Source organism: Amblyomma mixtum, chromosome 6, assembly GCF_055824585.1.
Source record: "Amblyomma mixtum isolate Tamu chromosome 6, ASM5582458v1, whole genome shotgun sequence".
Classification (NCBI taxonomy): domain Eukaryota; kingdom Metazoa; phylum Arthropoda; class Arachnida; order Ixodida; family Ixodidae; genus Amblyomma; species Amblyomma mixtum.
In genome coordinates, this window is record NC_143017.1 from 117,621,733 (window position 1) to 117,643,033 (window position 21,301).

At 50.3% G+C, this 21,301-nt stretch overlaps 1 protein-coding gene across 6 annotated transcripts in view; it reads left to right on the plus strand.

The window, feature by feature from the left end:
• Positions 1–21,301, plus strand: part of LOC149340165 (galactosylceramide sulfotransferase-like) — a 161,351-nt gene that overhangs the window by 107,234 nt on the left and 32,816 nt on the right. For all 6 annotated transcript variants that reach the window (XM_089548914.1, XM_089548913.1, XM_089548912.1 and 3 more), the window contains one exon: positions 8,551–8,658. In XM_089548914.1, the coding sequence (XP_089405040.1) occupies positions 8,620–8,658 (39 nt within the window). In that variant the 5' untranslated portion in view covers positions 8,551–8,619. The remainder of the gene's footprint in view (positions 1–8,550; positions 8,659–21,301) is intronic.

Here is a 21,301-nt window from a genome sequence, read left to right on the forward strand (position 1 = left end):
CTGACAAGTCCCATAATACAACATTTTGTGCGAGTTGGTTACCTACATTCATTATTACATGCAGCGCAAAGACGGCACAGAACAAGAAGGGGACACAACAGCGCTGACTGTCAACCAGATAGACAGTCAGCGCTGTTGTGTCCCCTTCTTGTTCTGTGCCGTCTTTGCGCTGTAATAATGAATGACAAGTCCCGCCGCTTCGGCAAAGCTGCACGTATTTCTCCGGCGAGAGGCGCGTGCCTTTCTCGTAAATCTTGGAAACTTAATTTGAACGCTGCCACGTGCAGGCTCGTCGTGGTGAAAGGGCGTGGCGGCGCTTCCTAATGAACTGCTTCCGCCCCGCCTGCGTTTCGCAGACGCCTTCTGGTCGAAGTTTCTCCTCCTCTTCTTTTTTTCCCTTCTGCTCTCTTCCTTCTCCGAGTCCTTTGACCGCGCTCTTAGCCGCGTTGAGCGCCGAGTGGTACGACACAAGCATGCAGATGCGTGTAAAACAGAACGCACAAGCTGACGCACAGTGTTTTCTGTGTTTCGTCGCCGTTGTTATCTCTTGTTCGGTTCCCAGCATTTTCGTCTACCATTTCGGCCGCATGCAGAGGATCGTCAGAGGATGCGCGATTAACGATGCCGTTTCCGAGCCTCGTCGATAAATATTGCGAGAGCTTTGTTAAAGGAGAATTCTAAGCGAGCTGCAGCCACCGTTCAGAGGCCGAATAGACGAGCCACAGCGCATTCTTTGCGCGGAGCACTATTGAATTTCACGGCGCGCGCTTTCAGTGCCGTTGCGCATAAAATAAAGAGAGAAAGAAGGAAAATAGAGCCCGCCCTTGCGAGAGAGAAACACTAGATGCGGAGTTCACGCTTCAGTCGCCGCTTGGCAAATAGCACGATCGAGTTGCTCGCTAAACCGCACCGCCGCCGCCCTCCCGACTGAACGAAAATCACGGAGTTGCAATTTGAACCCCCACCGCGCCTCTGGGTTCGCAGGCGCCGCCCGGAGTGATGTCGGCAGCGTACGCCGTGCAAACCCAGTCGGCCGCCGATGTTTCGGGCTGGCGCGGGCCGTTTGCGTGTCCGACCGACTTGGGACTAAATGGCCCGTGAGCGAAGGCCCTCGCGCGCGAGCGAGATTTCCGCGAGAAAGAGCGAGAGCGAGAGAGAGCGCAGGATTGGGAGATTTCAGCGAGACAAAGTGCGTTGCACCATGGTGAGATTTTTGCGTGGCTGAGAAGAGACTGAAACTGCCGCGCATTATTTTTCCGGGGCTCTGCGCGACGAAAGAGCCCATCTAGCGCCTAAGTTTCAATTGCCGACGCCATCTTGTTTTCCTTTGTTCGCAAGGGTTAAGGGAAGAAACGGCTACGATTTAAACACGTCTCAGTTACATCTTTTCAGCGGGTGATTTCCTTTTGTACGGGACGTGTCGTGTCGTGACTGGAAAGTTCAAGTCGTCTGACCCAAATAGTGTGCGTTGCCTTGAGATGTACAGTTACGACGGTGGGCTTGCGCTGCTGCTCGACGCTCACTTACGTAATTTTGGAGCGAACTTAGTGTCGTAATGTAGTGACCAATACCGTTGCAGTGGGAGTCCGGAGAAGTCAAACACCCCCTGTACATCTTGCTATAGGCAACTGCTGCTGCCTTTCAGTGTGGTGCCACAGATAGGTGAGCTTCAGATAATTATCCTCGATATCGCGATAGTTTTCATTTTTTCCCCTCTGTTTTAAATTTGATACGTGCTGCACATCCGGGAGTTTCTTGCTTACGACGCGGCGCTTCAGCAATAAGGGGTGAAAACACGGTGCGTACGAAGACGCAGACCTACACTGTAAACATAAAGGAGTATAAAGGCAGTGCGCGGTTCTCTAGCGTTCTTCGCGTCGAAGTGGGCGTCTAAAGGTTTGCGACGTTTGTATGCAGCGAGGCACTGTTTCAGTATACGTCCGACAATCTTTAATGGCTGCCAAAACGCACACAGTTCCATGTTTTAGGTAGTCTCCCGTTTTGTTTTGTGTTCAGCTGAAGTAACGCTTTGAATTATTTGAGGAGTTCAAGATTCTAATGAATTAAAAGCGCTTTACAGCTTCTCTTTAAATTATAACTCGCGTACAGCTGTTTCGTGCGCTCAGTGCGAAGAGCTTTTTTTTTTTGGTCGGTAATTTTTTTGTTCCTCTCTTCTTCTTTTATTTTTGCTCTTGCGGCTCGAACAGTCCTGCCCGGAGTCTCGGAATAAATGAGAAAACGCACTACTATCTCGTGGGAACCGTGGAACGTCTCTATGTCGTGCACCTACATCTGGTTTCGGATTCCTTTTCCATTATCCTCCCTGTTATACGCGCACTCGAGAGAAAGGGAGATGGAAAAGACTTTTGGAAATTCGACGACTGCTTATTTTTGTATTCTCAATATCTCTTTGTACTGCGCAGTCCCGAGCCTTTTGTGGGGCGAAAGGGGGGGGAAAGCAGTGCAGCGGAAAACCGACATCCTCTGCCCAATAGCTTCGTTAATACAGAAAAAGCCCGTGCTTCTCCGTATTTGCATGCGTGGCGTAGCGTGGCGCTGCGCTCAGAATTCCATTTCGAATCTCCAACTTGGACGACGACGAATGCGATCCGGCCGGTCCCGCACCGGGACTGCCTCGGCTGGGCGCGCATTATGGCGGCCTCGATGCGTTCTCGAAATTCTGGCGAATAATTTTACTCGGGCGGTGGCTGTCTTCGAAGATTCGAGACCGGGATGCTGCGTAGCGCGGAGAGAATTATTTTTCTCTCGTGGTAATATTAATCTCTTCAGCTGGTTCTTTCTTTCTCTTTTTTCTTTTTCAAAGCAACTGCAATTTTTTTTTTCATTATTTGCAATTCCGACGGTTTCAATCCTATGGTATAAATCGTGTCCTCGCATTCACCATTTTTTTTATTGTGTGCCTTCTATATCTAGTGTTCGCACTTCTCTCCTAAATATATAATATTTACCGCAATTTTCAATTTTCTCTCATCTGATCTGAAAGAAAACTGGCCACGCCACTCCATCCCAACCGCGTGCTTGGACACCTGCATGCCATCGCAAAACGGCACCAAGAAATCGTAGTGTTACCTCATTAAGGTAACGGCGCTGCTCGCAAGAACATCTATGAGAACGTTGTTTAGGCTTTATACAGTATACGTGGCATACGGCTTTGCTTCCATTGTTGCCTGTTTTTAATTCTTTGAGATTAGATTATGAGACTCACGCGTTGTCTACTGCGCTACCGAGGCGGATAGACCCGGGTTCGATTGCGGCTGCGGCGGCCGAATTTCTATGGAAGCGAAATTCTAGAGACTCTGCGATGTCAGTGCACGATAAGGAACCCCAGGTGGTCGAAATTTCCGGAGCCCTTCACTACGGCGTCCCTATACCTGAGTCGCTTTGGAACATTAAACCCCAATAAACCAACCAACGATCTTTATTCTTCGCTTTTAAGTCATGCTTCTGGAAGAAATAATAGCGCGAAAAAGACACACGTAATGGCCGAGAAAGACAGAGGACAAGTGTTACTCTCTACTTTTATTTGCACCCAGGAGAGCAAATATGCGGATACTATAAAATATGCGCAATGCGGAGTGCTGTACAATGACACTGTCGCCAAAGAAGTTTACTAAAAACGTTCAAGATCCTTGATTTCTGCCTTCAAGAGCTTCACAGACGTATCATTAACGCATCTATCTCCCCTCTTTCTAATACGAAGCGCTTCCAACATTTCACATGCCGTCTTGTCGCGACGGCATTTTTTTTTCATTTTTTTTTTAGATCGCGGCCAGATCTTGCACGGCTAGGGAATCCTTCATTTCGACGTGCTTCCTTTTCTCTGTGTGGCGCTAACGAGCCAGGCGTGTCGTAGACGACTAACAAGCATCGCAGGCGCCCGAATACAGTAAGAAAAATAAAAGAAAAATATGCATATAATATCCTATAGGCGTCAGAGGACTCAGGTACTCCGCACTGAATAGAAAATTTGTAGACTGGGCTGACGACAAAGAAATGAAGGGACCGGTGGGGATTCGCGAGACGAGCAGGAGAAGAGCTCGCTTTATGGGGCCGCTAATAAGTGCGAACGGCCCGCTAAAAGTGTAATTGGCGCCGGTGAAGTCTTTAACGTAATTAACGTTCGCGTAGGCCCGCCGCTGACAGCACCGCCGTGCGAAGCGCCGCTAACAGCGGAAGTCACGTTCGAAAGGTTTTTGCTCACGCTGCGCGCGGTGAAGGGAGAGGGAAAGAAAAAACGATCAGGGTGGGGAGAGGTGCACCTCTGTGTGCAGTATGAAAGGAGAGGGCCTTTTAGCACAAAAGTGCAAATTTGCTGGTTATTTCTCTTCTAAAGTTGACTATGACTCTTCGATATAATACGCCAAGCGGAAAACTAGCTGTAAAAAAAAAAAAAAAACCTGTTTCTCACACATAATTCCGAAATAATCAATACTGAAGTGCACCAACTTTGTCCCCTCGCATATTGGACACGGGGGTACTTTTCGTCTTAAGATAGACTGCCTTCCCTTCTGCATGTCTAATTCGAGAACTGGCAAATTCCCCGGCCCTATACGTATGAATCAACGTTCTGATGTCCTTATGCCCAGCATTTTTTTCCCTACAGTCGTTGCTGGCTGTCCGCTTGTGGGTTAAATTGGAAAATTCAGTGGCTATACATGGATCGACAGAAAAACTCGACCTGTGCTCTGTCGCGTAGTTCACGCTCTGTCCACTGCTCCTTCAGGGAAACAATTTCGTTCAGTTCTCGCCGCTCATTCTTTGTAGTTGCTTTGCTGAGCCTTTTTTTTTTTTCATGCGGCAACTGCGGTCGGGGCTCGAACCTGACCATGAGCTGTGCATTCGAACACCGCGGCCACAGCCACCGCAGTATGTGCTAGAAAACTTTCAAACTGAAAGAATTAAACGAGCCGGCGAGCGGACGGACGGGCGTGCTGAAACGTCGTATCGGTGTGCTCTTCTGAGATGAGTCTTCGGTCACGGTGCGCTTTTTCTGTATTTTTATTTAATCTGCGGTGAAGAAAGAAAAATACAAATCACTTCGTACGCGTGTCCCGAAAGCATAGGGAATTACCCAATCTTCAAAAAGAAGCTCGCGAGTAATAAGAGTGCGCGCATCGCCTTGCTGCGTTACGTCGCTCGCTGTAGCGATTGTCTGTTCATTCACTTTGGGCTGGGATGGAGAGTCTGCACGAAACTGCATATCTATACACTGTGCGAGAGAAGAAAGCGCCTCGCTTTGCAAAATGCCGCGCCGCGAGGATTTCTCGCTCCTCGACGCTACTCGCTCCGCGTTGTGTGCTCAGCCCGCGGAGTGTCCACTTTCCTTTCTCCATCTGGGATTTCTCTCGGAAAATGCCTGCGTAACTTCCCCGGAGTCCCGGCCGTTCCTGCGCAGGGCGCTTGTGCGTGCAAGATTTCTTCGTTCTCGAACCGAATTTCGCGACCGTAGCACCCCCCCCCCCCCCCCCCCCTCCTTTACCCGCCCCGGGGCATGCATTGAGCATTGTTGTTTGCCCGCCGGCGCCGCTCTTGTGTTTGCCGCCCGTGTTTGCTCTCCATTGGAGTTCTCGGGGCGCATAGTTCCTGAAAACAGCTTCTGGCTATTTGAGTGAAGAGGCCGCATGCTTTTAAGAACTGCTTGTGCGTTGATCTTCGGCGCTTCTTTTTGTTGTCGCTTTCCTTGTTTCTTTCTTTCTTCTCTGCTTCTCTTCATTTGTTTTTTTTTTTTACTTTCTCCATCGTACCTGCGCTGTGTCAAAAGGAAAAGAAAAACCATGTCCAGCTGTATTTGAACACTCTGTCCTTCGGCAGCTCAGGGATGGTTAATGGCTTCAGCACGAGGAATCTTAGTAATGGAAGTATGTGCAGCAAAACAAAGTCAAGCCACTGACCTCGTTTTGCCTGCGTTGCGTTGCATTGTCAGGCTCAGTGTAAAAATGAGCATTGCAGGGGGTTCTTTGCTAACTTCAGCTTTACGAACCGCGCTTCGTCTAGCGGAAAAATAGTGCTATAAAAGGAGAAGCGTGGAGAGAAATCAGACATGTATCCGCGAACCGTACGACACAAAAGCGGTTTTAAAACTCGGCGGGCAGAATAAAGTCAAGTATGAACATCTTTCAATTTTTTTTTTTTCAGTTGGTACGGTTGTCTTTGATAAGACCTTCCAAATGGTACCCAGGGACCAGAAGAAACAGAATCACGTTCGAACGGCCGGCAGTACAAATCATATGTGCCAAAGCCGACCTTCGCAGCTGGACCTGCCGAAACTTATCCTACGCCTTCATCTTGCTGACGTTATGCACGGTGACTGGCGCATGGACTCGCGCGGTACCGACGTCAGCGTATTAATGAGACTGAGTTTTGTTAAGGAAACGCTCCTTTGGTCTCACTGGCCATTTGTTGTTGTGTTCGAGTGAATTATCGCGTTAACACATAACTTCGACATCGGCGTCAACTGCGACACACACGCAATTAAAAAGTGGTGTGTTTCTTTTACCTTCGGTCATGGTTATACCTGCATCCGTTCTGTCCACCGATTTCGCATTTTTAGTGCCTCAGTTCGTAATTTCCGTGACAGTCTCCTATCCTGCTTTTAATGTTCACGGTCGAAGATAACTCGGATACTAAAATTCGGCTTGATGATAGTTTTATTTAGCAAGAACAGCACGTTTACTTGCTTTCATTATGAAATATGGATGGCGTATAGCACGCTCTGGACAGGCCTCTTCAAACTGCTGACGCCGCTGTGAAGCACAATCTGATTTCGACACAGTCGTCGCACGAACACCAAGGACGACATTTTTTTTTAGTTTTTTTTTGCGTCTGAAACGCAGTGCATGAAAGCAAAGTGGACAACTTTTATTCTTATGTTCTCGCAACGCACATGTTTTCAAAGCACTCCCCAGAAAACTCATTGTTGAGTCATTTTATCATATATCGTTCTTTCGTTACGCCTGGCAATTCTTCTCCGGAAGCGCACATCTTATGAATGCGCTCGTATGTCCAGGATCGTTTACCTCATTTTTCCTCTCTGCCCTCGGGTCTGTAATCACCCCGTCCGCTATCGTTCGAAGCTACGTCCTCGCGTCTAATATTCCCCATCTCGGAGGCAAATATTCCCCATCTCGGAGGCACAATTTCTGCGTATTCTGCTCCGACCATGATTGCCTGCCCTCCTGCGCTAAGGGCCAATAACATCCAAAGCAGATAGCTTCTTGAAATGGAAATGGCATGCCTCGTCTCCCGCTCTCGCTGACGTCCAAGGGAGATCGCTGAAAGTAAATAGCCGCACTGAGAGGCGTATTTCCTTTGCACAGTGCGCCCGATAATAGTATCTCCTACTTCGCCTCAGAAACTGGCCTTCCTTACAAGTTACAGCGTGAAAGTTGTCTCGCAGCGCTTTCTATGGCCTCTTGGCGGCAACGCTGCGCCGAGTGTGGACCCGTATCTGCCAGTATACGATGGCCGGAGCTTTACGGCGCTCCCGAACGAAGTCGATGGAAGGCAGCACTTATGAATTCGAACGTATCATGGAGTGAGTTCGCCCGCGGCGAGCGCAGTAGATGGCCCGCTGTAGTAAGTGGTGAATTGTTCGTCGTTTGACGAAAGCGTGCAGGGAAGAACGTGTTAGGGAAGCGCAAGAAGTTTTTTTTTCACTTGCGCCTCAGCTTTTTATTTAAGTGGTGGAATTCAACTTTGTTACGATCAAGTGAAATACCCCTTTTCCCACGACAGTGTTACTTGTGCGGTGAGAGCAGTTTTAGAAGCGAGCAGGCACCGGCCTTGGGTGCTTACAAAAACGGGTGTCCGTGAAACAGCCTAAAAAATTGCGCTGGTTTAACCATGGCTTGTACCTAGTTAACCGAGCAAAAGGTCTGTTAAGTATGGTTAGCCTGGCGCCTGCTGCGAAGAGTTGATGCGCTCGGACCGGCGCTCGCTTCATCCATGGCCAGACTGAGCGACCAGCGCGGGCGAAGCAGCTGTTAAATCCGCGCTAGTCACGTAGTACCGCAACGGCTAGGATTCGAGCGAGCGCAGCTACGACGCCTCCGCTGGGGGTCAGGTGGTGTGACGTCAGAGGGCACACCTCCGCTCCGCCGGCTGAAGGTCAAACGCGCGCCACACTTGACCTTGGGAGTTTGCCATCGAGGAGTAGAGCTTTCGCTCCAAAACAACAGGAATATTACTAACTTGAGAGACAGGCTTGTCTGAACCGCTTAGATTTCTTTGGGGGTAGCGGTGGTTGTGGTGCTGTACCGCCGATGATAATGCAAGTGAAATAGAACGAAATTGCGGACGGGAAAGAGTGTGATGCCTGGGGGGCATGTCTCGCATGGGGAGTATAAAGAAAAAACAGAAACCTGCTAAGTGCATTTCGCTGCCCTAATCTGGGGGGGTGGTGGGCGATGGAATTGGAGAGCTCGGAGTTTGGGGGGTTTTGTTTGTCGAGCCGCCCCAGCTGCAGCTTTTTGAGCGTACCGAAAATATCTGATAAAAATATCAAAACTAGGACTGCCTCTCTACCCGCAGGTGTCAGCCCAGGAGGCCAGACTCATGCGTCCAGCAGTCGGTTGGCGAGGAGACTAGTCAGCGGCCGCCATGACATGCAGAGCGAACGACTACAAGGCACTGCTCAAGGTACGTTATTATACCACTAGTGTTTGGCGGGCGACGCAGGCTGTTCTCGCGATACTCGCACAGTCGCGCTACAAATAGCTGCTGCTCAAAGCCACTTTCTATCCCGCCTGCTCAAAAGAAAAGTACATACACTCTAAAAACAAAGGAGTAAGCTGTCCTCTAGCGCTCTTTTATAAAAGGGATTGCGCTAGAGGACAACATACTTCCTTTTTACTACCATATAGGCGTGTTTGTGTTTATGAGAATAACGGAAGCTTCGTGTGGTGTGTCTACGAGGTGAACAATTTTGCTTCCTTGATGCCTTCGAGCACTCTAGGCAGCGAGAGTGCACGATGCTGTAGAGCTCCGAATTGTATGCATTGTGGTGAAATCACCAGGGTGGAAATTTGGGCATGTCGGTATTTATCCATAACTTAAGAGTAGCGCAAAACCAGGAAGACGGACTAAAGGGGAGAGAATACACACCAACAACACAGGCGACCTTTCCTGAATACCTTTCCTGAAGTCTGCAGAGTACAGTGAACCTCACCACACATAACATTGTATTGTGTGTGACAGTGTGCAGAGGTCACTGTCAGTGAGACAGAAGAGCCGAAGTAAAGGTGAAAATTGACTCCTAGATTGATTTTTTTTTTCCTATTTCCACCTGCACCTCCGCTGCTGCCAAGTGCTCTGATGATTCACCCTCACGCTTTTTCCGCGAAAACTTCTCATCGCGCTGTCTTACAGGGTCTGATTTGCGATAGTTGTACTTAATCCTGATTACCTCCTCCCTTACGCAGTATTGCAGTGGCAGGTGTGAGCATGTTAAAAGCACTTGTGGCCGTGACGGAGACTAAAGATATTCTGTATCCCCCTTACAAGCGGATCGCCATCAGTAGTCGGGTCGACAGCCGTAATTCATGAGTGGCCCGAGTGACTCTGTTAGGTTAAAAAACTTCAGTTATTAGTCAAAAAATGTAATAAATGGATCTGGTAAGCAAAGCAGGGGCCGGAATCGAAGCTCACGCTCCCTCTGTCAAGGCACATGCTTGTCGAAAACAATTTGCCTGTTGGGTGCATGAAAATGAAACCTCAAAATAGCGAGCTCAAGAAACAACACATTCAAATACAAAAACTAAAAGGACTCTATCTGCTTTGTGGACCTTGATATAAGGTCAAGAAAAAGGAAAGCGTGCTATTTCTTCGGCCAACAGGAAAGCCCCCTCAACAGGCTTTCGTGGTGCTCGAGGAACGTATACGCAGTGGCCTGTCGCCCATGTTTCCGTTGTTCCGTGCGGCCGCGAAAACAAGCTACTGCTGCTGCTGCTGCCTCTGAGGATTCCTTGTTAGACGGCAGCGACGGTGCCTGCCCGGAAGGCCCGAGCAACAGCAGTCTGGCCACGGCGCGGCCACTTAAGCGGATCGGCTAATCGAAAACCGATGTCAGCCGGCCGGAGTATCGGCGGTAGCGTTGTTAGGCCAGAGGCACCGTAAGTATAGTAAGCCGCCCCACGAAATGTCGATGCGCAATCAATAGGCGCGCTGTGCCCACTTTGGAGGGCGCGTGGCACGGGCCTTCCGGTGGCCTGTGCAGCCCGTAATGGCAACCGGCCGCAGCTCGCTCTAGAGCCGCTTTATGGCGTTGCTGCGAAGATTGTGATCAGGAGGTTGTGTTCTAGCGATCACTACCGTTGGCTGCGCGCTGAGTATTTTGCATTTCGTTCTCGAGGGAGGGAGGCCGATTTTTAACTAGGTGTCAATTCTGGATTAGGTCGGCCGGCACCAATTAAAAACTAGGCCTTGGATTAGGCATCACTGTAGTGGGCGCTTCTTCTCGATAGTGTAAGCTGCTCTGAGCCTGTGCAGCTCGCCAAATGGCAGCCTTGATGATAGATATTCTCTCCGTTCACAAACGGCCTGGCAGGCTGACATGGGCCGCCACGGAAAAGCTAAGAATAAGGTTTAGGTTAGGTTTATGGGGTTTAACGTCCCATAGCGACTCAGGCTATGGAGACGCCGTAGTGGAGGGCTCCGGAAATTTCGACCACCAGGGGTTCTTTAACGTGCACTGACATCGCATAATACACGGGCCTCTAGAATTTCTCCTCCGAAGAAATTCAACCGCCTCAGCCAAGATAGAACCCGCGTCTTTCGGGTCAGCAGCCGAGCACCATAACCACTGAGCCACCGCGGCGGCTCAGAATAAGAAGCATGACGAAAACGGAGAGATGTTTGGAAACGAGTGAAAGCGAACGCTTTAGGCAAAAATTTCCCTTTTCTAACAAAGGTTTTATATTAGAGCTTGTTTCTTTCCTTCTTTGGTCGTGTGCCGTTTCGCTGGAAAACTGTGAACTTAAATCTAATATACCAACTAGCCCAACAACTAACTCTACTAAAGTAGATAGGAAGCCGCCGCGGCGGCTCAGTGGTTATGGTGCTGGGCTGCTGGACCGAAAGACGCGGGTTCGACCACACCCTGACGTTCGCATTTTGATGGAGGCGCAATGCTAGAGGACTGTGTGCTGTGCGATGTCAGCGCATGTTAAAGAATCCCCAGGTGGGCGAAATTTTGCTGCGCCTTCCACTATGGCGTCCCTCATAGCCTGTCACTTTGGGACGTTGAATGGCATAAACCTGAAGTACATAAGACCGCTCTTAACCGGAGTCAAGTTGCAATGAACTGAAGGCCGGGGCGTTGTTGTGTATTGGAAGGCGCACTGAGAGAAGCGCAATGTTTTCCTTATTAATCTATGGATTTTTAACACCAACACTGCGGCGTAGTAGCAGCTCCACAGTGGAGGGCTCCGTAGTAATTTCGACTAAGTAGGGTTTTCTTTAATGTATACCCGAATCTCGCTATACACGCAAGTTTTTGCGTTTCTTCCACATAAAAAAAACAAGCTGATGCACTGAAAGGTAAAGTGGTAAAAGAAACGGGAATCAACGGAAAACCTATTTGTTCGTATAACGATGATTCGCTTTTATTTCTCAGCTTCAGTTTGAGATCAAAGTGAGGTTACCATTATCGCACAAAACTGATTAGAAGTTGCCGTAACGACACCCTGAAAGGAGGTTGTATAGGTTCCGCAGACAGTCTCTGCTAGATTGCGAGCAGTGGCTGAAAATACGGCGCTGATGTTCCTAACGAACCGACCAGCCGCGGACGGGAAACGCAAGCTGCCTTTACTGGCTTTCAGCGCGACAGTATCCTTCCATCTCTTTCCTCTCGGCCCCTTAGAGATGTCGGGGAGCACGCGCGGCATCCCAGTCACGGTGGATCAAGCGTGTTACGTTTCCGGGTCACGCCACGCGCCGCCTCTTCGACGAGCTCTTTCCCCGCGCGCTGTTCTTTCCCCGCGCGCTGTTCCTGCGAAGAAGCCGCGCCTTTTGCCGCCGCGACGAGATACAAAAGGGAGGCAATCACGACTCCGAGCACGGACGGTAAACACGCGCTCGCACACACACACACACACTGTAGGCCTGGCCATTGTCTGGGTCACGCAACGGTCGCTGCCGCGTTTCCGTAGCGCGTGCAAGAGCCTCCCAGTTGCGGCCGCCTTTCTTCTTCGTTGCATGGCGTCCGGCGACTACACGCTAACGTCGCAATAGCTCTTTGTACGCCATGCTTTGTTGTCTTTGCGGGTCGTTTTCATGCCGGCGTCGTTTGATCTGTGAACAATAGTGGACTGCTAAGCATGCACCGCTGTTAAAAGGGATCCTTTACGCTCTCGACATGTGCGATCCTGTACTGTAAATACGTGTGATGGCTCTCTTCTTTATGTTGCTTTTCAAAGCCGAGCATTTATTCTTAGCTCGTTTCTGATATCCGATGTTGACTCGATAGAATGCAGTGTTATCTACATGGGCCTGGAAGAAATATAGGAGAGCACTAGAGAACCTCGATAGAACCCGTGGGCTTCTGTGGAAGCTCCCTTAAGTTTTAGATGAAGATTAAGATAGGCTCGATAGAGTACGTGCGCTAGAATTGGAGCTCCGGTTATAATTCACGCATACATTTGTTATACAAGGTCGGAAAACTTATTTTGTGCGTGAATAACGCAGTTTTTGTCACAGGTGGTTGCGTACTCACGTTATTTTAAAATCGCACTCGTGTAGCGACCACACAATGCACTACATTCAACTGGTACTTGGAAAGTCGCGAGCGTGGCGACTTTCCAAAAGTTTCGAAGCGAACAGTGTGTATCAACCTCGGTAATTCTGTAAGCATGCTTTGTTTTTGTTTTGTTTTTTTCCAGTGCCTTTCGTCACGCTGCTAACAAGGCGCAGCGAAAACCAACTAGAAGAAATTCCTTTTCGGAAATATCATACAGGGAGCATCACGAATGAGTTGATACATTAACGTATTAGTAGTAAGCACGTGGTTCGTTGTGAAAAGTATCTGCAAAAGTAACAGCGGTCGATAAAGAGAGGTTTTGTTTAGTTGACAGTTATGTAATTTATCTAATGTATGCAAACTTCTGTAATTGGCAGCTCGCCCGGTACATATGCAATTACGTCGACTTGTAAACCAAATGTTACCAGGAAACTAAGTTGACAATTTGTTACTGAAAATCATACGCGCTTCTTAAGAAGAGTGACAGCCTTTCAGAGAAAGACCAAGGGATGTGAGGGACGCGATTGTTAAATTTTCATTTCACGCAGACTCCTTTTTATATTATTATCAAAACTAAATTTACACTTCTGCTTCATACATCAAGTTCAATTTTGGCATTCGCGATAATTCCACGAACTTTTCTTCCTTGCATTCGCTGAAGTCCGACGGACAGCAGCATCCGTACTTGTACTTCTCTCCTGTAGGTTTCTTTTTTTTGTTTGTTTCTTGGAACGAAAGAGCGCCATTGGCGAGTGAAAATTAGTCATAAAATTGAAGACAGTTGCAACCTATGCGACTATTCCACGTAGTTCTTTACACAGTAGAATCTGCGAATAGACCGAGCACAGAATGAGGCATATACTCTTCATCCACAAATCCACCAACATCGGCTCTCCTCGTCGGTAACGACATCGCATCAAGAGATGGAAAAAGCTATATGGGCGCTGCCAACACGTCGTTGCCCGTATATGCGGCGCCCAGCACGTCGTTGCGCTAACCGCAGAGGCCCCCTCCTCACTGTCCCGCATTGTTTCTGTTTTCGCGCGCGTAGTCGTGACGGGTTTCGCCCTTTCTGCATGCGGTTCCGAATCTCCCGCCGTGCCTTCGGTCTGGGGCCGCCAATAACCATCGGCGCGCTCGCCCATTACCTTGACGGCCTGGGAGCCCGCGGAGAACGGATGCACGGCGCTCGGTAATGGCCTGTCAACACGACGTTCCTCGCTTGCCTCGAATCCGACGCGTCTCTCTCCCACGCTCCAGCGAACACGTTGCTGATGACAGGCGTCGCTATATATCGAACGGTTAGATCTCGCCCGGAGCCGGCATGTGCTTTCGTTCCTGTTTCGTCAATATTTTTTGTCTTCTTTATTTGCAGGTTCGGTATTCTTTGCCCCTGTCGAAAACGATATCGAACGTCGAGCATCGCCCGGGTAATACACCTGTATTTATTCGTCAACTTTTTCCTTTGTCTTCTTTTTGTTTTGTTTTTGTCGACGAAGAATTGGCTGAAGCTCGTCACGCGTAGTATGCGTGTGTTTGTACAGCGTTAGGAAGAGGGAGGGGGGAGGGGGGAAGGGGTAGTGAACTACGTGCGCGTTTGTATCGATGCCGCGTGACGTGTGAGAGGGGTAATTTATATCGGAGAGTCGACGTTGGTTCGGACGATGCCGCCGCCTCTTTTCGCGCCAGAGCGAGAGACCGGCCATAAAACTTGGCCCGGCAAACAAAAAAAAAAGAAAAGGAAAACGCTCGCGTAGTGAAAAGGAAAAGCGGTAGAAGATATAGCGCGGCGACCGGGCGCGAAATTCGCGGCTGCGGCGGCATCGGCATCGCTGGAGAAATAAAAGGTGCTCAGCGTCATCAAGGAAACAACGGATTCGGCGCGCGAGCCGCCTCCTGGAGTGAGATATGACCGGACTCTACGGCGCACAGTGCCCTCCCCTCGGCGCGCCGCGTTGTCGACGAGGACGCCACCGACGACTCTGTCCCCTCTGAAAGTTTTTTTTTTTTTTCGTTACGCGTTTTCTCCGCTACTGAACTCTTCGTCCCGTTTTACGCGGTGGCACCAGCAGCAGCCTGTCTTGTTCTTTTATGGTTTTTTTCATCGCTGAGTCGCTGGCTACTGCTTTGTGCTGTGCCTGTGTGCTTGTGTGTGTTGCGATGGCGCGCGCGGCGATTTGTCCCCTCTTGGAGGCCGTTTGGGATTTCTCGATCGCTTCGCAGTGTATGAGAAGGACGCGTTGGGGACGGGGGAGGAGAAGAGGGAGGGATGGTTACACACGAGCTCTTCAAAACAGCCACTTTTTTTTTTTTTTTGCTTTCTACCTCGCCCTCAGAGCCTGCCAGTGCCGTAGGAGCAAACTATGCTTTCCCTCCTCCCACACTAGCTGGCTTCGTTATACGTGTCGTATTCCCTCCGCTTCGCTTTTCCCCCTCTCTTCCTAACACTTTGTGTTGTCCCAGGGGCATTTTCTATTTCTGTTTTCTTTTCCTATCGTTTTTTTTCTTACGCATTCTCCGTTACACGGCGCGCCCCACTCCTTTATGTCCTGCACAGCGAAGCACTTGGGAAAACACGGGCGCGTGGGTGGCCTTTGTAACTCTTTCCCTTACCCCTCTTTTTTTACCACTTCTTTTCGCGGTAAAATTACAACAGACGGAGGAAAAACGGGGGAACGCCGAGGGTGGAAAGTTTTGAACAAAACAGGAACGCTCCCAGAAAAAAAAAAAAAAGGAGTAACTCCCCGAAATTGATTTTTTTTGTTCCATCCGCTGGCGCGTGGGCATTGTTATTGCCTCCGAAGAGCACTGCCTTCGCGCGGCGATTGTTCGCGCTCCGGCTGCTGCAGCGCGGGCGAGCGGTTCCCGGCAGGAGGACGCCATTGCTCTGCGTAGCTGGCTGGTATTGAAGGCGGCGGGGAAGAGAGGGAGGGAGCGGACCATATGTGTCCCCCCGATATTAACGCGGGCGAGGGTCCGCGCTAACGCGACGCGCCTCTGTCCGCGTTTACGCCAGTGCGCCTTCTGGCTATCTATAGAATGTGTTACGAAGGGCTGTAGGCGCCAAAGCACCACCCGTCTCCCCCTCTTCGACGTCTTGGCTCCCCTCCTTCCTTTCCTGCTCCTCCTTAAACATCAGCCGTTTCTCTCGCTAGACGGAGGCGTTTAAAAGAGACTTCACTTTCGAGCATCCGGGTCGCACCATCATCTATTCGCCTCGATAACTTTACTGGCGCCGGAAGAGAGAGGAAGAGGGGGGCCTGTTCTCTTCGATGTGAAGGCGTAATAAGGCCGTTAGGAGCCTATTTCAAGCGCGAACGGCCGAAGGCGCTCTTCTTTATTCTTGTTTCTCTTTCTCTCTCTCTCTTTGCCTCATCCCGCTGCTTCACGTCGTCTGTCGCGATTCGTCGGATGGAAACGACCGGCTAGCTGCCTTTTGATGAGATAATTTATGGGGCTTGCTTGCCTCTGGCGCTTTACGAGAGTCTAGGGGCTACGCGTGAAAGCGCAAGTGCTTGTACCTGCGTTGCCTTCAGGCGCTTCTCCTAAAAGAGGATAGAATTGTACCGGAAACAAAAACTTTCAAAGAGGATTAAAACATGCTTAACAAATCAAATCGAGGTTCGCATCATCACCGCCATCAGCGTGGTAATGTCCGCTGAAGAAAAAAACTTCTGCCAGTGAGCTGTTATTTGCGTCTTGGGCCAAACCGCGCGGCCCCTGTATCCCAGCTAATTTTCTATTCTCACCTTTCCACCTGTCTGTCGACCGCCGCCGGCTGCATCTTCGTTCCCGTGGAGTCCATTTTGTTACATTAACAGAACATATGGCATCTTTTCTCTCTAAATTACGTATCCAGCAGTTAGACTCGGATTCAGGTCTTCCTCTTTTGTGGTGGTGGAGATGGGGGTCCGTTTGGGCGCGACACGTTGCAGGAGGGAGATGAGACGTAGACGAACTTCTTTGCGGAAATGTACAAGCTGGGTTTATTTACAACTATTTACACATATACACATCGACCAGGGTGGTCGCTAGCATTCAGGACGATCGGGAGCGCCAGGCCAGAGCTCGCCCCTACGAAACCCTGTCCTGCCTGGCCGACTGAACTCGCGCTACACGTAGCGGCTCCTCGTCCTTCGGAACGTGGCCAGCGCAAAGCTAGACCCTGTCCGTCTCGCGATTCCGACTCTCCACCAAGAGTCCCTGCCCAAGTCTCCCTCTTTGGCGCCAAAACGCCTCCTTAAATAAGTTTCCCCAGCATTCTGGGGACCAACTTAGTGACCAATGAGAGATGGGCTTCTTACAACCAATCAGAGCGTTTCTCTGCAACTCAACAGACCCACGAGCTTGTTTGCTCGCGGGGGCCGCATGCCTTTGACGAAGCCGATAGCGCTTTTGCGCTTTTCCACACACAGTGAAACACTTTGACAATACCACAAAAGCACGCAAGCAACACTTCCATCAGCTGTGGCTCCAAACACTACAGGATGGCATCTGAGCCCTCCGGCCAGAGGCAGAGTAATCACAACTCGTTACCCGAATGACCACTTCCATCAGCCTCACGACCATTCGTAATTGCACTCAGCTGCCTCCCACACAAGCTTCCCCCTGTTAAGAGTGGACAACGAGGCCTGGCGCCGGCGGCAGAAGCATAGACGACGACGGACGGGGGTTGTTGCTCTCCAAATCACCGAACCTCCGAACCGATCGAAGGGCGCTGTCTCCCACGGGCCTGGGAGAAATTACTGTCAGACGAGTGTCGTCGTTAGGCAAAGATGCGGCGAGAACTTGTGACAGCAGCAGCAACGCTGGAAGCAGAGATGCACATGAAGCACGGCGGAAGCAGCGGTATACGTTGGCCGAGTCGGCCTTCGGGTCACCGGACTGGATGATGCTACGCAAGGTCACGCTGAGCGAGGCTGCTAATTGAAAGACGCTGTGTCGAAGGAGTCTCGTGCTTCGGCCATCCGGCGGGGGAGCTCGAGAAGGTTCAACCACCTGCGAGAAGACTGCGGGATTCTGCTTTCCCACGGAGGCAACTTGCGCACAGAAAACTTGCGGCAGTGGTCAAGGTGACGCATCTGTGTTTGATGACTGTCTTCCCCTTCTCATCCCCTGAGCTGTGAGAGAGCGAGAGAGCTTCAGCACCGCCCCGTGCCGTGGGTGGTACCGCCAGCGTCATCAATGGCCCATCCGATTGGACAACGTTATTCGAACCAAGTTCCCCAGTCAGGGATCTGGGGAACGCGAACCGTATTTAACGGGATGTTGTTGTGTGGCATTGCATTGCATTCGCATTGCATTCGATTCGATTCGATTCTCTTCTGTAAATATGTAGAATAAACCCTTCTGTACAGTTTCCTCGATAACGCAGTCCGACATCGTCATTCGGAGCCGGTACCTGCGGGGCTAAACGAGTTAGTCATCTCCAGGACCCCTCCGTCTTCAACTCTGGTTCCAGCGGTGGGATAGAAGCCCCATCTTTAACACTGGTTCCAGCGGTGGGCTGTGGGCCCCGTTCTCAACACCCCTCAAGTGTCCCTGAAGTTTTCTTTCGCACTGTTCGACGACGCCGTCGAAAAGCCATTGAACTTAACCCCGACAATAGCCGGGGTACGCGACTCGTACGCACTGTCCGCGGAACGGGTCCCCTTCCGGCACCCCTCGCTGCCATTGCTGCTTTTACCTTTTGGGGCGGCAGCCCTTGGACCCCAGCGTTTCCTCTGTCTGCTTAAGAGCTACGCCGCCTAAAACATCTTAAGATAAGGACCAAGTCGGCGGCGCCCGGGGGGGATATGGGGATGGCCCGCTGCCCGGCGGCCCGCAAACTCAACTCCAGCCCACGTCCATTTCTTTCTTCCTGTTAATGTTCGCCAGGATTTCGTTAATTCCAGTTTCTTGTCTAGTCAACGTTGCTGTCTCTCAGCGTTCCTTTACCGTCGTCCTTTCCATATACATCGGCGCTCTTCAGTATCATTTTTATGCTGCGGTAACTAGCGGAAACAAGGGCAACGTATGGCATCGAAGCCGATGAAGGGCAAGAGCTGCTGCAGCCCCGTTGAGCAAACCTCTCGAGGCGTATAAAACTTTCGTGCAAATGAGCTCGGCCGTTATCGAGGCAGTATACCGCGAAGGGTAAACAGTTTAGCGGGCGCTTCTGCGAAGTCGGCAAATGTTATTTATTTTATTTTATTCGTCGTCATGCGGGCGACTTAGTAGTGCGCGCATTTTTTAGTGCTCAATTTTCTTATGTTTTTTTTCGTCCTTTCTTCGGGTTTTTATGGTTATCGCTACGCTAGAGCGTAAAAGTTTGCGGTGCCAGTAATGAAAATCGATAGTTCTCTCTCTAGCTGCCTGCTCGATGAGGTCTTCGTGGCTGCGCGATATACTGTCTTGACCACTCGAAAAGTCCTTGTACTTCCTTACTTGGCACTTTTCATTTTTAACTCGGCTCCCTTTCCCCCTTTATATCGCCTCTTTCCTTTCCCCCAGTGCAGGGCACCGAATCCGGCACCTTCTTCGGGTTACAGTCCCTTCCTTTCCTCCTCCGTCTTTCCTCCCCCTCCCCCCTAGTTTGTGGCGAATAGCTCCGCTGTAAACAACGGCACCACAATAGAAGCAGCTCGTCTTCTGCGGCAAGCTAGTGTGAGCTTGTCTGCAAACGAGAAGGAATGTTAGAAAAACCAAAAGTACAACAGAAGTAATTTCTTGGAGACGTTCGTCGAGAGTGCCTTCCCTGGGGTCTTCCGACCCGTTTGCGTTCGGTGCCAAGTATATTCGGCCCCTTGAAGCACGGATGCTTTGATCCTTCCGCGTAGGTCGATAACATCAAACGGCTTTGTGAGGAAAGCTCGTATATTTTATAACCAGGACTGTCCCATGACTCTTTGTTCGTCACGGAAACCCGCTTAACTCTGCGGTTCAGACGCTTGCTCTTTTCTTCGTAAAACATAGTTTCGCGTCCCCTTTGGGAGGCCTTGGAGGAGAATGTATTACTACGGTATACTTTCGCCGGTGCATTTTTCACGCATGGCATCTTGAGGTAGCACACTGTCTCTCGAGTGATATAACAGTAGAAAAGCGAAACAAGTGGGACTTCACAAGCGCATTCACTTTTTCTATTCGCTTAGAGGGGAGCTTGTATTCAGAATTGAATGTGACAGCGAGAGATGGGAAAGCTTTATTTCCCCAGTTTCCCCGTTCCGAAGTCTGTGTTCTTTTGTGCACTGCTCCACTGCCGCATATTTAACGTGTCCTCAGCCGAGCGACTCGCTACTTCGAACTTATAGGATGCTGTCGGTATGGTAGTGCAATAGTAAATAATCCATGTGTGCCTTAATGGAATTTTCAGTGCGTGTGCGGGCTGTCTGAATATCTTCCGCCCGTCTAACCATGCTTTTTCCCACGACATTTATGTGTGCTATGAACTGTGTGGCTATGCTCCGTTCGTTGCGAACTTCCTGGTTTGTTCTCTCAGACCTGCGCTCACCGATAGGTGTGAAGCGGTTTCCATAGGAAAGTAATACGAGCAAAGTGCGAGCTACGACCTGTTGTTAATGCATCTTTGTTTCCGCTGCGCGCCTGGGGCTACGTCTGTTCAAAGCATATATAGCTTGCTTATTCTGCAGCAAGTATTGTATAAAACACTGGTGTACTACCTGGGACTTACCCTTTGTAAATTTCAGAACAATACAAGTGAAACCGCCAAGAAAAAAAGCTTTGGAATCTCGAGGAGAAAAACGAGGGAAGCGCAGTGAAGGCTTTGCTGTCCTCGCCCGCCTTGAAGGGAAGATATTTCTTGGGCACTCCGACTCTGGTTGACGATAGTGGCGTAGCATGCCCCTTTTTTGTGCCTGGCGTGATGTCTGGATATTGGGCAGTGGGTTTTAGTGAGGAGGAAACCTTTATGTCGTGTGTGTCTGGCCGCATCTTGTGAAAGGTACCTAGCGGACATCACACTGGTCAGCCACTCGTTTGATGCGCCGCTTCGCACACTGGAGGTGTAAAATGATTGCGAGGCATTTGCGAGAAGTCAAGATATTGGGGCGGACGGGAGGAGTTGGAGTTGGAGTTGGAGTTGGAGTTGGAGGAGGAGGAGGAGGAGGAGGAGGAGGAGGAGGAGGAGGAGGAGGAGGGGGGGGGGTTGATGTGGATGTGAGGAACCCACCGTCCTCAACTTGTACCTCTTTTCGCTCCCGTAAAGCCACTTCTTTCTGCATCGGCTGTATTAGCGGTGTTTCAGGCCACGGAGCTGCAAGACGCGTTGTAGAGGAGGGCTCCGGTTTAGTTTAGACCTCCTGGGGTTTCTTTAACGTTTCATTCACATCGCAGACCACACGGGCGTTTTTGCGTTCGGACTCCGGCTCTAGAAATACGCGGGTGGCGGCTTCATCCAACACCCCCTAGAGGGTTGCTTCATCGCGCTTCGATCCCTCGCCCTGCGAAATATCGCGCGCAGGGCAGCCAGGACAGCTTTGTCTTTTCACGCGCCTTCGCCGAGGGACCAGCTGCTGCGATGCCGGGAGGCGCGGCCCCCTTTTTTTCTGC